The sequence below is a fragment of the Pan troglodytes genome, chromosome 2, assembly GCF_028858775.2.
Source record: "Pan troglodytes isolate AG18354 chromosome 2, NHGRI_mPanTro3-v2.0_pri, whole genome shotgun sequence".
Lineage (NCBI taxonomy): Eukaryota > Metazoa > Chordata > Mammalia > Primates > Hominidae > Pan > Pan troglodytes.
In genome coordinates, this window is record NC_086015.1 from 50,676,981 (window position 1) to 50,692,170 (window position 15,190).

Below are 15,190 nucleotides of genomic sequence, written 5' to 3' on the forward strand. Positions count from 1 at the left end.
CCCAGCTAATTATTTTATTTTATATTTGTAGAGACAGGGTCTCACTATGTTGCCCAAGCTGGTCTTGAACTCTCAGTTTCCAGCAGCCTTCCTGCCTCAGCCTCCCAAAGTGAGCCACTGTGCCCAGCCAGAGGCTCCAGTTCCACTGGTGTTGGGTGAGGCCTAGTGAGAGGGTGGGCAGAGGGCCTTGTTGAATCTGAACTGCAGCAAGGGCTTGCAGATCTCAAAGGAGGCAGGGAAGTGTGCTGGGGTCCCGTCAGCATCGCATGAACTCAGGGATGGCTGCATTTGAGGCCAGGGTCAGGCTGTCCTCACTTATCAGGGGACAAGAGCTGGCTGATGCCGATTGGAAAGGATAGAATCCTAGTGAGCTGCCCCAGTCCCGGTAAGCATGAGTGCCTGTGCACCCTGCATATCCTCGCTCTTCCTCAGTTCTACCCCCTTCCTGGGGGTGTCACAGGCTCCTGGCAGAACCAGAGCCCATGCCCTGCATTTGGGCTGGCACATTTAGTGGAACCAGCCAGAGAAATGCTGTCCCTCCTTCCTGGGGAAGTGGTGGCAAACAGAGGCACCAAGGCTCTCTCTGCCCACTGCCCACATCATCTCTGGGACTCTGCGGGTGCCCTCTGCCCCAAGGCTACTGCCAGGGACTCAGGTGTGGCTGGGCTTTCCAGAGCCTCCCTCAACCCTCCCCTCACAGGCTGAAGTCAGTACTTCGTTTGGGGGAGCCACACCCAGAGCCAGGAGCCTGACTTGCTCAGGGCCTAGGGAATGGGACCAAGAGTGATCCAGCTTCTTCTCCAGAGCTGCACCCTGCACAAATCCACCCTCTCCCTACGCTTTGCCCTGGACACTTTCAGAACACATCACACTGCCTGTCATCATGCATCTCCTGCTAGGGCAGAGGGAGACCGTGCACGTCACCCGGTACAATGTGACGGAAGATAAACTGTGTGGGGAAGAGAAACTGAGGCCCAACAGGAATAAAGCTGCCCCAAGACCCAGCTCCTGCCTCTCTTGGTCCCACACTAGAACCACTGTTTAAATAAAGTCCTCCCCTCCCAATGGTACTCCTGCTCCCCAACTACAGCAGGGTCCTGGGTCCTGGGTCTGAGGGTTTATTGGTCAGGGCCCAGGCAGATGTCATGTGCCCCTGTTGTCCCCACGCAGGCCCACAGACGTCACAGGAGAATGATTTACAAGCCACTTGGGGCCTGCTGGCAGTGAGGGTTTACCCACCCCCGCCCCAGCTTGCTCCAGTGCCGCCGTTTACGTCATGGGTACGTGGCCTGCAGTTCACGGATCTCCAGGCCCATCCTGTTGACTGCATACCCAGTGAGGCTTCGAGCCTGCCAGAGGTCAGTACAGCCCAGCAGACTAAAGTCAGTTTTCCAAAAGGACTCTGGAATTCAGCAAAATGAATGGAAGGTCCTTTACAGCGTACTCACTCCACCATTGTACAGATGGCAGCACTGAGGCCCGGAGAGGCTCTGGAACTTGGGAGAAAGGCTCAGGCTAAGAGAAGCCAGGGACTCCTCACCCCCAGCCTGTGAGCTGCTGCAGATTAAGGGGTCATTGAAGATGGGCTAGTGGCCAAGGGAAAACCACCACATCCAGGGCCACACCCGTCACCCCTCACCCTCATCCCAGTCAGGGCAGCAGCAGCATCTTCCTGTGCAAAACAAAATGCTCATCTCCTCCAAGAGCTGCTTCCGAGGGCCTCTCCTGCCCCTTGCCTTGGGTAATGAGGGACAGGCTGGCAGTGCCCTGCTCAGCTCTGCAGTCTGTCCAGGAAAGGCCAGGCTACCAGAGCTCCCTGGAGTGCCAGTGGCCAGGTAAGCGGTGCAGCCTCATGTCTTCTTTCTGGATGTGCTCGTAACAGGACTGGAGGGAGAGAGGCAAGGCTGAGGCCAGTTGACCTGCCTGATCCCAACCACATGCACAGGATCTAGGGCTCAATAGCTGTGTGCACCCACCTCCCAACCCAGAGGAGGCGTGTCTCCAACTCAGCCCTCAGCCACAGTCTGCAAGGAAAATGGGGCCCTTCCTCTCCCACTGTGCTTGGGAATGCAGCATGGAGCAATCATGGCCCCAGGGTCCCCAGGGCCGGGATGCACTGTGGGACCCCTCCCTGGCTCCTTTAATAAGAGCGGGATCAGGGACACTGTGAGGCCCCTTCCCAGAGTCACACATGAGCTGTGAATTTGAGCTCCCTCCCACTATGGTGTTATGATGTCTGGGAAGGGAAAAGGGTCTGCCCCAGGGGCCAGGGCATTTCCACCTCGGTCCACAGCCCCTGTCCCTTACCTCCAGGGCTGTGAGCAGGAAGTCATACAGGCCTCCTGTGTGGTTGGGGTCCATCATGTCACGGATCAGGTGGATCTCGGCTCCCAGGTGCTGAATTCTGGAGAACACCGCCCCACCAAGAGAGCGAGGGAGACAAGGAGAAGAGGGCTGTCGCGGACAGGCAGCTGGGGAAGGAGCGCTGGCCTGGATGGCTGGACACCTGGGGTGTGGTCCTCACTCTACCTCTAGCACCCCAGCACCCTGGCTGGGACCCTCCCTTTTCTGGGCCTTGGCTTCCCCATCTGTACAGAGAGAAGCTGCATCCATAAACCCTGGGGTTCAGAGGTATCAGAAGATATCGTGGTTGGGGGTGGGACCCTTCCCCTGCCCTGCACCCCCAGCTCCTGTCTGCCTCACCGGGCGCGCGACACCACGTAGATGAGAAGTGGCAGCAGGTCGTCCATGGGCAGCTTGTACTCCCGGCCCAGCACCCTCGACACCGTGCCCTCAATTTCCCCGTATGTCCTCTCCAGCACCTCCAGCTTCTCCCGTGGGTCCACCGTGGTCCTGCAGCAGGGTAGCTGGCTCCAGGTCAAGGCCCTTGGTTCAGTCCCAACCAGGAGCACCCCACACTCTGCCTCCGGACCCCCAACCCACTACGGCTCACACTCACATGATCTTCTGCAGGCACTCGGTGGCTGACAGGAAACACTTGTCCCTGACCAGGGAGTACCTCTGCATGGTGGAGGGAGTGGACTGGATGAGGCCATGGCCCCCCAGCTCTGACATCCCCTCCTTCCCAGGGCCGGGCCTGAGTCCCCCGCCACCCTTCCCTTCACTGCCAGCTTTAGTGCAGCCCCACCCTGAGGGCTGAGTGACCCAGGGCAAATCACAGCTCCACTGTGGGCCTCAGTTTGTGCAACCATAAAACAGGGTGAATGGTCTCCATGAGGTTGGGAGGATCCAAACGGATAAGAAGATAATAATCATAACAGGCACTGGCCACTGGGTGCCGCCCAGTTCTGAGTGCCTATGTCAATGGTTCTCAAACCCAAGGGCTTGGTGAAACACAGGTTCCCGGGCCCACTCCCTGCATTTCTGACTCGGTAGGTCTGAGGTGGGTCCAAGAATCTGCTTTCCTAACTGGTTCCCAGATGATCCTGATGCTTCCAGCCTGGCAGGCACATTTTGAGAACAGCTGCCTCATGTGCCCACTTCACCCTCACAACAATTTTGAGGTGGTTCTGGCCAAGCGCAGTGGCTCATGCCTGTAATCCCACCACTTTAGGAGGCAAAGGCAAGCAGATCACCTGAGGTCAGGAGTTTGAGACCAGCCTGGCCAACATGGTGAAATCCTGTCTCTACCAAAAATACAAAAATTAGCTGGGCATGGTAGTGAGCACTTGGCAGGCGCCTGTAATCCCAGCTACTCGGGAGGCTGAGGCAGGTTAATCGCTTGAACCCGGGAGGCGGAGGTTGCAGTGAGCTGAGATCGCACCACTGCACTCTAACCTGGGCGACAAAGTGAGACTTTTTCTCGAAAAGTAAATAAATAAATAAATAAAATAAGAATTTTGAGGTTGTTCTAGTGTTGGCTCCCTTTTACTGATGAGGCAGCTGAGGCACGGTGCACGAGCCTCTTGCACACGGTCACACAGCCAGGTAAGAACCTGTGTTTGAGCCTGGTGGTTACAGGCCAACAGCTTACCTCCACCACACTGGGAGGTCAGAATGACAGTGTCTCCTCCCAACCCACCCTGCCCCTCCCCAGCTCCTCTGCAGCCTCCGCCCAGCAATCATGAGGCAAAGGACTCCTCAAAGCCTGCAGGACCTCTGGGGGCCCCTGGCTTGGGGCTCTGGCCTCCCTCTCACCTGATTGCTCGTCAGCGTGAGGTCCTTGAGGGGCCACAAGTGCCTGAAATTGAAAAAGTGAGACAGGAGGCTCTGCCTCGACAAGGGGCAGAGTCTGAGGTCAGAGGGCAAATTCCCTATGCCACTGTGTCCCCCGGCAGATCTGGGTCCTGAAAAGGGGAAGGAGATCAGCCTAGGTCATGGGGAGGACGGAAGGATTCCTGGAGAAGGCAGAGCTCCAGAAGCTCCAGGGAGGTAAGGGCGGCCCAGGGGCTTGTATAAGCCAGGTCGTGGTGACCAGTAGAGAGGGAGGGGTGAGGAGACTGCACTCCATCCAGGAGGCTCTGCTGAGCCAGCACAGGGCTGTGAGCAGGGGGATGCAGCCCTCATGCAGCAGAGCTGGAGGCTGGTGTGGGGAAGTGACACTGAGGTGGTGAGGGAGGCGGGGCATGCTTGGGAAGCACTGGCAGCCAGGTCTTTAGGCTGGTGGCTGGTCAGATGCAGGACACAGTCACCAAGATAGAGGAAGAAACAGGGATTTGCAGGGTGGGTGGGAAGCACCATCCCTGTGTAACAAAGGAGACCTGGATGTGGGAGCAGAGACAGTGCCCGTGCCCTCTACTGTGGACAGTGGGGTCACTTGTGGCATCAATGGATAGATGGGACACTGAAGAGAAAGGTCATTTTGGAGACTGAGGGTGGAAGGGAGGCCCTGGGGTGTGGTAAACACCTCCCGACGTGCACCCAGAGCAGTCCTCAGTCTCCCCTGAGGGACCTCCTCTCCCCTACTCTCAGCCCAAGTGCTCAGAGCAGGTGATCTTGCCCCAGCCTCAGCAGTGGATATTCAGGCAGGCCTGGTCAATCACGGCTGGCACTCAGGGGTGGGCTCAAGACCCAAGCCGAGCCAGTGAGGGACTTCAGGGGCTCTGAGGGAGCTGTTGGAAGGCAATGCCAGCTCCTGTGGGGACTCTGGGAGTGGAGCTGGGAGGGTATGAACCTTGAGCGGTTGGTGCTTATGGTGTTTGTCACCACAAGGGGGAGGCTGAGAAAGACCAACAGAAATGGAAGGTGCTTCCCTCTGTCATTCAGTTGAACACCTAGATCCAGCCACACCTGAATGCATAAGCTTAGAACTTGGTGGGTACATGAACCTATCAACCCCAGCCCCACCTTTTGGCTGAAGACAGTCTGAGTCGAGTTTGAGTCCTGGCTAACACGGCACGGGGGAAGGGAAGGCTTACTTCTGCACATCCAGGAACTCGAGCAGTTGGGTATCAGGAAAGAGGCTCAAGTTGGCAATGCCCTGGCTGTAGAAGCTGTCCTCCCGCTCATGAAGCAGCAGGTAGAGCGTGAAGAGCTCTGAGTAGAAGCTGGGCAGCATGAGGGGCAGCACCAATCCATGCACCTGGAGGTCCCTGATGGGGAGACCGGAACAGGTTGGGATGAGCAAGGTGGGGTCTGGGATTACTACTTGGAGTCTCGTCTCAAAGAGCTCCTGGTTCCACAACAAACAGTGTCCTGGCCTCCAGCCTCCTCCTCCCCAGAAAACCTTTTCCAAGCCTGTTCTCAGTCATCATTTGCCCAATTCAATTCATAACTTCATTCCCTCCTTTGACTTTGACAACCAAGATGGCAGGTGGGGCAGGAGTTGGATCCCCATTTGACTGAAAGCAAAACCAGGGCCCCAGATGGACCAGCAACTTGCAGCCGAGCTCTCAGCAGCCATTCCAGGCTGATTCAGTTCCACCTCCTGGTTTGCTGTGCTAGGACTCCGGGCGGGGAGTCCTCCCTAATGTCTAACCCCATTTCCCTTGCCTCCTGCAAGGCAGTGACAGGAAGGCCTCTCTGATCAGGAACACTTTCAGGTCTAGAATCTAAAGGCAAATTGTAAGGTTTGCTCCAGGGACTGGGGGAAACAAATTTCATGACCCACCTAACTCCTGTATAACCTCAGGCTCATCCCTACCAGCCCTCGGTTTCCCCATCTGTGTGCAGGGAGAGGAGGGTGCCTCGGGGAGCTACTCACCTTCTGCATGCGAAAGATGAGATTGGGATCATACATTTAGAACAAAGATGCATTCAATGCATTGTAGCAGTGCCCCCTCCCTGGTTCCTCACAGAACAGAGGTCATGGGTCATTCTAATCCACAAACGATCAATGCACAATGTTTGGTCAATAGAGTGAATGCCCAGCACTTCCCCAGAAGCACTTCTTTCCCCAAGGGAGGTCCTAGGAGCAGACGCATGAGGCCTCCCTGGACACGGCAGGCCCCAAGGAGACCTGCGCCAGTCACCTTGTCTCTGTGTCTTCATCCTCCTCCACGGCCTGGCCCTTGCGCTCTAAGGCAACTCGCAGCAGACCCCTGTGAGTCAATGAGAGAGAAATGGTGTGGCTGCCCCTTGCCACAGAACTGGAGTTCTACCACCAGTCAACAAAGGCAAAAGCAGGTGGCCTCTCAGAACTGTGGACATGGCCTGCAGGGTTCATCCTCTCAAACCACAGAAGTTAGAAGGTTGGAGCTCCAGGATGTTAGCCTGAGAATCCAGCAGCAGAAGGAACTATAGCATCTAAGGCTTCTATTTGCAGTGTTTCATGGGGTCACAGCCCAGCCTGGGACTGCAGGTGTGTTCCGAGTCCAGGGCCAAGCTCAGCCTACAGTGGGGTGAGAGTGCACCTGGGGTCAGAGTCAGCCCAGGGCCTGGTTGGGTCTTGGACTCTAGCTGAGGGCTGCAGCTGGGCCTTTGCTCTCACCTCCCCACCCTCTAACCCTTTTACTCAGCAGCTGCACACTGACCAAGCCTCTGGTTCGTTGTTGAATCAGACACTTGGCATTCCTCCCAAATGCAAGGCAGAACTGATGCCTGGAAAGGGCACACTAGTGTCACAGGGCAGTAGCTGTCCCATTTGCCACCGAGCTCACCTGTAGGCAGCCCAGAGTTCCTGGGCATGCTGCTTCACCTCCTCCTGGGCCAGCTCCTGCAGGTGCTTGTTGGCCCCGACACCTGCATAGGTAGCCTGGAAGGTCAGCATCAGTGTCCGGAGCAGCTTTCCCAGGGGGTGCAGTGAGTTGCTCAGAGCCTGGGCCAGTGCGTAGGCAACAGAGAGAGACTAAGCACCGGGGTCTGGAGCACAGCATGCCCACACCAGCCTCCCAACACTTCTCCCATCTCATACACAGGAACACTAAGGTCCTCTGAGGACAAGGGATCCACAGGCCTGTCCCCTTCAGTCAGCACCCTGCTATGAAAAATGGGAGCCCTTCCCCACCAGGGACAGTGAGAATGTCACCCCCTTGGCCACCCCAGCAGGGTTCTCACCTTCCTGAGGTACAGCTGCAGGGCCTTGGGCTCCCGGTGCTGCAGCAGCTCCTCCAGGATGTCTTCCATACTGCCCACACTGTCCTCAGGGTGGGTCCTGGGCATCACACACAGCATCCCTCACCCACACCTGGGCCCAGGCCCCTCCCCCCAGGAAGCCCTCCCCGGCCCACCCTGACCTGTGCATGCTCACACAGCCAGCCTCACCTCTCGCAGCACAGGTAATCCTGAGACCTACGCAGCTCCCTGGAGCTCTGCACGTCGAAGCCCAGCAGGGCCTCCTGCAGGTCCCTGGGGCAGCCAGCACACACAAAGTCCCGGAAGGGGCTGTAGACTCCCTGCCAGCGGCTTTCCACGGGGAAGGCACCCACACCCAGCTGCCTGCGATGGGGATGGAGGGTGGGTGATGGGGCAGAGAGAGATGGAGCTGAGGTAGGCAGGACTCTGCCCAGGCCCTTGGAGGGGTGGGGGTATGAGCCTGGCCCAGGATCAAGCCCCAAGAAGGGTGGATGGATTGAACCATGCAGAGGGGGCTGACCTCCACGGCTCCAGGAGGAAGAGCAGCAGAGAAAGGGACAGAGAATCTACCCTGCGACGAGAAGACAGACAGAAGCATATGGAATCCTGGAAAGATGGAGACAGAAAGGTGGGCAGATCTGGAGGCCAAGCCAGAGAGGGGGTCTTGGCCCAAGAGAGACCAGTGTCCAAAGTCTGGGATTCCCCTCCAAGACATCCCCCTCTGCCCTCCCTTACAGCTGGTTCCTTCCTGTGGTTGATCCCGCCCTGGCCAACAGGCTGGGGCCTGGCTGCACATGTCTAATGGAGCCCTGCACTCCAGTGTCATGCTCGTAGGCTACACGCAGCCCACACTCACACCCGGGCTGGGGCCTGCCCCTAGGGATTGCTGTCCACTCCCAGCTCCTGCTGTCAGGGAGAAGCAGCATGCAGGGACAGCGGGCCAAGTAGTCAACTGTACTCCCTCCCTACATCTGAAATGCTGCCTGGGACCACTTCCCATTAGAACTGCCACCCACACAGATTCCTTCCTCTGTGCAATACTGAGTCTTCCTCAACAGACGCAACAAGAGCAACTGTTTTCCAAGGAGGAACTCTGTTCCTACAGGAAAAGAAGTCTATCCTCCTCTGGAATACTCCTTGATAATGATAATGATTCCACTTAGCAAGTTTCCTTCTTTACCTTGGCTGCCAGGAAACTCAGAGCCAGGCTCAATGATCAGTTGTAAATGCTGTAGGACGTGTCTACATATCCCTTTCTTTTAAGGTTAACATATGCTCTTATTTTCTATTTTTTTTTTTTCCTGTATGTTTGGTTTGTAAACCGTATTGTATCCTTTCGTGACAAAAAAAAAAAAAGCAGGACCTAAGCAAAGCCTACAAATAATATTTCTCTCCAGTTTTGTGGTGTACCGCATTATATCTACACAGCCCCTGATTCCAAGAGTCTCTGACTGGAGTTGTACACCCTGGGCTCTCGGAACTCTCTAGAGGGCTAAGAGGTGGGTGCAAAAAGGCCCCTCTGAGGAGACCTGAGTCTTTGGGATGGAAACACAGACACATCCCCAGATAGGCCCAGAGCCAGAGGGGCCAGGCACTCACCTCTTGCAGGTACTGCTCGGGTCTGGTGGGAGGGCAGCCGTGTCCAGCACACCCTGTGTGTGCAGTCCTCTCCCTGCCCCACTGCCGAACGAGCCCTCCAGGGTGAAGCCATTGGGGAAGGTGACCTTGCCCTGGGAGCCAGGAGAAGGAGCAGGGATGTCTGTCTGCCCAGTTACCCTTCCAGCCAATCATGACAGGCCACAAGCCTGTCCATCAGTGTCAGAGAGGCTAAGGACTAATGAATGGGCTTCCCGCCATCCATTCAAGCTGCTCCATGCTGAGGGGTTCATAATCCTCTATGCCTGCCAGAGCCCCCCACCAACAGCTGTGCCCACGTCTCAGGGGCTCGCTCACCTCTGAGGTAGGAAGAGGAGAGAGATGGAGAAGGGACTCACAGGCAAGAGTGGGGAGACCACCACTGAGGGGCTGGGGTGGGGGTAAGCCAGGGACAGGCAACGCCTGAGGAGGGCGGTGTCTTGCCACATGGGGCTGTCCCATTCATAGCAACCTGATCTCCACCCCTTTGCTCCAGTCATTATGAAACCAAAACAGCCCCTACATTTCCAAAGGCTCCAGCGGGGACACATTGCCTTTTCCTGGGTTAGCTCAGGGAGGCACACACTGAAGGCCAGTGCCTCCAGGGACAGCTGCTCGAGGCACTGGTACTGGTGGAGGGCGTGTTTTCTGAACTAGGAGGGTATGGAGGGACACAGCCAGGAGACCACCGGTACCCTCTGGATAGCAGGCAAGGCCACTGGTCCCCTCTCACCTCACTCCAGAATCAATCACAACTCTGTGGCAGGGTGGAGTTGCTGTGCCCACTCCTTGGCTCCAAGGGAGGTGGGACAGGCCCTCCCCTACCTGCCCCCAGCCCTGAGTCTAAGTGGGGAGATTACAGACACCAACCAAGGCCTTGGCAGGGTGTGGAGGGGGGCCTCAGTGGTCCTCACCTTCCCCATGAGGGTCAGGTCCCTGGTGAAGGTGCCCTCATACAGGGAGTCGTCTTCAGAGAGGAGGATGCCTGGGCCCTTGGGGAGAGGAAGCCAGGGAGGGTAGAAAGGGTGGGTGAGGAAGGGCCAGGAAACTCAGGGTGGAGAGAGATGGCCAAAGAAGGGAGATGTGCCCTGACACATGGCGAGAGGGGCCCTGAGCCTCATCATGCCCCACAGGACTGTACCTAATTGGGACTCTAGCCTTTGGCCTGCTGAGCACCAGCCCCAAGGACCCCATCCCTGGATTTCCCCAAATGACACCCTCCGCCCTGGCTCCTCACCCCAGTGGCTTCTTCAGGAAGCCCTTGGGAGCTCAAGAAATGTGGGGCTTTCTCTGAAACATCCCTGCTTCCCTGCTTGTCACTGGCCCTGGGAATGGCAGAGCTGACCAGGCTCCCTTGCCCCATGGGCTGCCGGGAAGCTCAGAGCCAAAAGGGATACAATTAGTGTTCAGCTTATTTCCAAATCTATTTTGTGTACTTATTCTTCCCCTTGTCTTCCTCTTTCCTTGAAGGCCTCCTTCAATCCTTTCGAGAATGAAGTAGAGCATAAACAAACCAACAGACCATAATAACAAGAACAGCCATCAGGCCAGAGCCCCACATTCCCCAGGCACCTGGAAGGGTATGGGTGAGGCAAACATGGGAGTCCCAGGCTCGGCGGCCAGGCTCAGCAGACCAGGGTGTGAGTGTCAGCTCTGCCACTCAGTGAAGGTGACATGGAGCAGGTCCTCTGATCCCTCTGAACCTCTCATTTGTCATTCACTAGGGACACACTGGGGATAATAATGACATCAACCTGCAGGGCTCTTGGGAAGATCCCACAAGATCAGGGTGGGAGCTTAGCCCAGAGCCAGGTGTCAAGTTAGGACTCTGTGAATGTCAGCTAATGCATCATCATGAGCAAGTGCTCCATTCTTGCTAGTTCATTGAGTCTATGGTAAGTATTCTTAACCTGAGTTGCTGATGGGGAAACCAAGGTCAGGCAGAGCAGGGATTGGCCAGGGCCAGGGGAGGTGGGTGGTAGAGCTGGCTTCCTGCCCAGGTTCTGGCTCCCTCCAGCACCCAGGAACACAGCCCCCTTTCCCATCCCTCCCTGAAAGGCCTCAGCTCAGCCTCAGGGCCCCCAGCGGGAGTGGGGTGCAAAGAGAGGGATAGCCCAGGATACACTCCACTCACCACCGTCTTGTCTGCCTGGAAGGTGCCCTGGTAGCAGACACCTGCCTGGGTGACCATGACCCCTGGGCCGTGGCGCTGACCAGCCTGCCACATGCCAATGTAGCGCTCACCTCTGGAGGGAGAGGAATGTGGCCAGAGTTGGATCAGACTCATTCCCATGTACCTCCTGGGCACTCTGCTGGCACGGGGCGGCAGGGAGTGCAGATAAGGGGCAGTGACATCACCTGAATCCACTCAACAGACACAGTGCCAGAGAGGTCAGGACCCCCAAGAGGAATAGAGAATGGAGGAGGGAGGGAGGCAGCCTGGGAAGGGCATCTGGGAGGCTTCTCCGTGGAGGTGGCAGGAAGGACAGGGGGAATAGGAGTGTGTGCAAAGCCATGGAGGTAGGAGCATGTGATGGATACGTGGGGACTTCAGTGGTCCAGAAAGGCTGGAGGGGTGCCCAGGAGACGCAGCTGGGGTGAGGTCAGAGAAGCAGGCGAGGCTGTGATTGCCAGGCCAAGGATCCAGGGCTTTATCACACAGCCCAGAGAGCCAGCAAGGGCTGCAGTTTTTAGACGTGACAGAGCAGGGGGGGTCAGAAATGCCTCTCCAACACCATGAGGAGGGGTGAGGGGCGGGGGCGACCCTGCAGTCAGCGTGACCAAGATTCGCTCAGCCTGAGCCTCCGCAGCAACCGAGGGACTGGAGGGGAAGTGAGGGGCTTAAGAGAGACACAGTGGGGGACAAACACGAGCCTGTGTCCTGCAACAATCTGGTCTGTGAGGGCCCTGTCCACCCCTCCGTCCTGGGAGTGGTGGCTGCAGGGCGCTCACCTGTCACCATCCTCCTCAATGCCATAGCCGCTCCTCTGGCCCCTCTCCCAGTGGCCTGTGTACCTGAAGGGCTGGGGGGCCTGCGGACCACTCTCAAGGACCCCAAATCCGTGCCGCAGGCCCTCCTGGAAGTAGCCCTTGTACACCTCGTCGGTGCTGTACCTGGGGAGGGCCATCAACAACGAGCTCTGCCTCATGGAGCTCAGCCCAGAGGATGGGCCCAGCCCATGAACCCCCCAGCCAGGGTCACTTACTCACAGATGCCGTAGCCACACATGCTGCCTTCTCGCCAGTGACACTTGTAACAGTCGAACTTGTCCTCAGAGGCCTGGGGCAGCAGGCGGATGCCGAAGCTGACAGCATGGTTGTGGGGGTAGGGATCAGCCCTGACCTGAGACGCCCATTACACCTACTCCATGCCACCCAGGAGTATCCCTGCCCCCAAGGAGCCTTCCAGACAACAGGGAGACTCTCAGAGGCCCTCAGCCTTCCTATCCTTCAAAGGGCCCCTCTCAGGACCCCTCCCTCCAGCCTGGTCCCGTGCACCTTGGAGCACCTTTTGGCCTGTACCACTCCCTCCGTGACCTCGAGCTGAGACGGGCCCCCTATTCAGGCCCCCGGTTCCCCTTTGGTACAGTGGGCGGGGGCTGGACCAGATTGTCTCTAAGTTCCTGCTTGAGGTTTGGGAATTCAGGATGGGGCCGGGCTGGTGACCACAGCAGGGGAGGAAAGCACCCTTCAGCCCACTGCACGCCTCCCAGCAGTAGCCCCAGCCAGCCTTACCCATGCTCCAGGCCCTGGCAGAAATTCCCCACGTGATTCCGCCCATCCGGCCATTTCAGGGTTCCCCTGGAACACAGTGGAGGTTCACGAGCCTCAGGCCTACCCACCCCTCAGCAACCTCAGCCACCTACTTTCTCAGACGCCCTCCCTTCCTCTTCCCTTGGACTGGGCTCCCTGCACCCACCCAGCCCTCTTGTCTGAGCTCCGAATATCCCTTGCAGAAAGCCCCTTTAGCCCTTTTCTACTCCTGGCCCAACTGTACCAGCAGCCTCATGGGGCACACTCACCACATCCCATAAGGAAAGCCCTGGAGACATCTAGGTTCCCTTTTTTCCCTTGACCAACAGGAAGCTCAGAGCTAAGAATCAAGCTCAAGTTTAATGCTGGTCAGTGGGGTTTCTACCACCCTCCTCCCCACTTCTATGTTTTTTCTGTCCTTTTGTTCTTAAGTCTTCTCGAGCCCTTTCTGAAAGGAGGCAGGGTATCAGAAACTAGCGGAGGTGCTTGAGAGTGTAGCCTTGTGAGTCCCTTCTGCTCTCTGGGTCTGTTTTCCCAGCTGTGGCATGGGGTGGGGCCACATGGTCTATAAAGGCTTGCCTGTCTGTGGGGTCACACAGACCTGTGATTGAGGCCGGCTCACCCTATCACTTGCCCTGAGACCTTGGGCAGGTTATGCCCATCACTAGGCCTCAGTGTTTGTACCTATGAAATGGGTAAAAGCACTCCATACAGAGCGTCTTTATGAGGACCGATGGAGATAGAATGTGTGCAAGCCATTTCACCACCTCCAGACAATGAGGTACAGATGTGAGAATTATTCTCCCACCCTCCTAAGAATGGAATGGCACCTGCAGGCTGTAAGGCCAGTGCTTGGTTGCTGCCCCTTGTCCTCTAGCGTCACCATCAAGACTTTATTTGGCACAGACTGTCTCTGGGCCAGGCCCAGTCCAAGAGGACTTAAGAGGGACTCTGAGAATTGACTGTCCACAGAGAGTAACCGCTCCTGGAACATGTCCTGAGACAATTAGGTTTGTGTGCTGCTCTCTGCCCCGCAGACCCCCAAGGAGTCCCACCTTGCCACCCAGAGCTCCAGCCACTCACTTGCCGTGGGGCCGGCCCCTGCACCACTCGCCCTCGTAGGTGGCCTGGCAGAGCCGGCCCTCTGCCTGGAAGGTATATTCTGCACAGCGGCAGGCGGGAGGCTGGGAGGGCTCCAGGCCAGCCCCCAGCACGGGGAAGTCCTTCTTCCCACGTAGGGCCTGGTGAACAGCCCAGGTCACCTTCCACTGCCAGACTGCCTGGTGGGAGGGGGAACATGGGGAAGGGGATCACTGCTGCTGGAGGCTTTCCCTCCAGGAAGCCTTCTGGGGTAGCTCCAGGTACCACCCCCTCCACCCTCCACCTCCTACTCCATTTTGTCACCTTGGGGACCCTTCAACTGCTTCTTGCTACTCTCTGGGCCCTCCACCCAACCTGAGATCCTCCTCTGCAGTTTCAGGGCCTGCCCAGAGGGGCCAAACAAGACCTCAGGGCAGGGATCGACACAGGACCCAATTCTGTCTTTAGAAAGAAAAATACCCTGTTCTTTTTGGCATTCTAATGCCTGACCCCGATTTACTCTGACCAGGTCCCCAGAAGCCTGCCAGACACTCGCCGGCACTCCTGTGGGGCCCTGCAGGGTTGCATACTTCTGCCCTCTTCCTACCCTGTCCTCTGACCCCGCTCCCGCAGTTCACAGCTCACCCACACTCACCTGGCCCTGGGAGTCCTTGGCACAAAAGGAGAACTCTTCTTCGGGCGTGAGGAGGTGAAACGTGCACCTAGACAGACGGAGGTGATCAGTAGGCCCCAGCTTTGTCCAGGAGGGTGGAGGGGCCCAAGCCAGAGTCCCAGGGTGTGGGCAGGTGTCACGGGGGTAAAGGGAAGAAGGCCTGGGGTGTCAGCCAAGGGGGTTGCTCACCCGTCCTGCCCAGGATCCACCCACACCAGCTTCAGATCAAAGGTGTGGACGTTGTGGCCCTGGAAGAGGAGGGACACAGGAGTCATTCAGAGCCCAGGCCAGATGCTCACCTACCCTCTGGCCAAGGCTTGCCCCAAGCTCAACCTTGTGTGGCCACCAAGGCTATTCTGCCCAGCATGTCCAGGACTGAGTCCCTCTCCCCTCTGGCTTGCTCCCCACCTCAGGGACAGCTCCTCCATGTCCTTTCTACCCCAGAGCTTGGCCAGGAACTCAGAACCAGCCTCTAGCCCCCTGTGGCTACCAGAGTGGTCTAGAAATGAAGCTGGGACCTGGTCAACCCCTGCTGGAAACCTCTCTATGGCTCCTACTGCCTGGGGGTTGAGACAC

At 57.5% G+C, this 15,190-nt stretch overlaps 1 protein-coding gene across 11 annotated transcripts in view; it reads right to left on the minus strand.

Moving 5' to 3' along the window:
• The window catches only part of ALS2CL (ALS2 C-terminal like), a 24,528-nt gene continuing 9,338 nt past the window's right edge, over positions 1 to 15,190 (minus strand). For 6 of the 11 annotated variants that reach the window (XR_010155585.1, XR_010155587.1, XR_010155584.1 and 3 more), the window contains 19 exons: positions 14,804 to 14,862; positions 14,597 to 14,663; positions 13,945 to 14,141; positions 12,844 to 12,909; positions 12,315 to 12,413; positions 12,061 to 12,222; positions 11,243 to 11,354; positions 10,023 to 10,100; positions 9,073 to 9,203; positions 7,663 to 7,836; positions 7,456 to 7,552; positions 7,059 to 7,216; positions 6,432 to 6,500; positions 5,379 to 5,552; positions 4,159 to 4,201; positions 2,960 to 3,021; positions 2,704 to 2,853; positions 2,308 to 2,588; positions 1 to 1,884 (listed from right to left, as the gene is read on the minus strand). Coding sequence is in view for 3 of the 11 variants with exons in the window: in XM_016940903.4 (XP_016796392.1) it covers positions 1,804 to 1,884; positions 2,308 to 2,404; positions 2,704 to 2,853; positions 2,960 to 3,021; positions 4,159 to 4,201; positions 5,379 to 5,552; positions 6,432 to 6,500; positions 7,059 to 7,216; positions 7,456 to 7,552; positions 7,663 to 7,836; positions 9,073 to 9,203; positions 10,023 to 10,100; positions 11,243 to 11,354; positions 12,061 to 12,222; positions 12,315 to 12,413; positions 12,844 to 12,909; positions 13,945 to 14,141; positions 14,597 to 14,663; positions 14,804 to 14,862 (2,076 nt within the window). In the remaining 8 variants the exon portion in view is untranslated. Of the gene's footprint in view, positions 1,885 to 2,307; positions 2,589 to 2,703; positions 2,854 to 2,959; positions 3,022 to 4,158; positions 4,202 to 5,378; positions 5,553 to 6,431; positions 6,501 to 7,058; positions 7,217 to 7,455; positions 7,553 to 7,662; positions 7,837 to 9,072; positions 9,204 to 10,022; positions 10,101 to 11,242; positions 11,355 to 12,060; positions 12,223 to 12,314; positions 12,414 to 12,843; positions 12,910 to 13,944; positions 14,142 to 14,596; positions 14,664 to 14,803; positions 14,863 to 15,190 lie in introns of those variants that run through there. The other 5 variants (XM_016940903.4, XM_016940902.4, XM_063806758.1 and 2 more) reach the window with 3 other exon arrangements.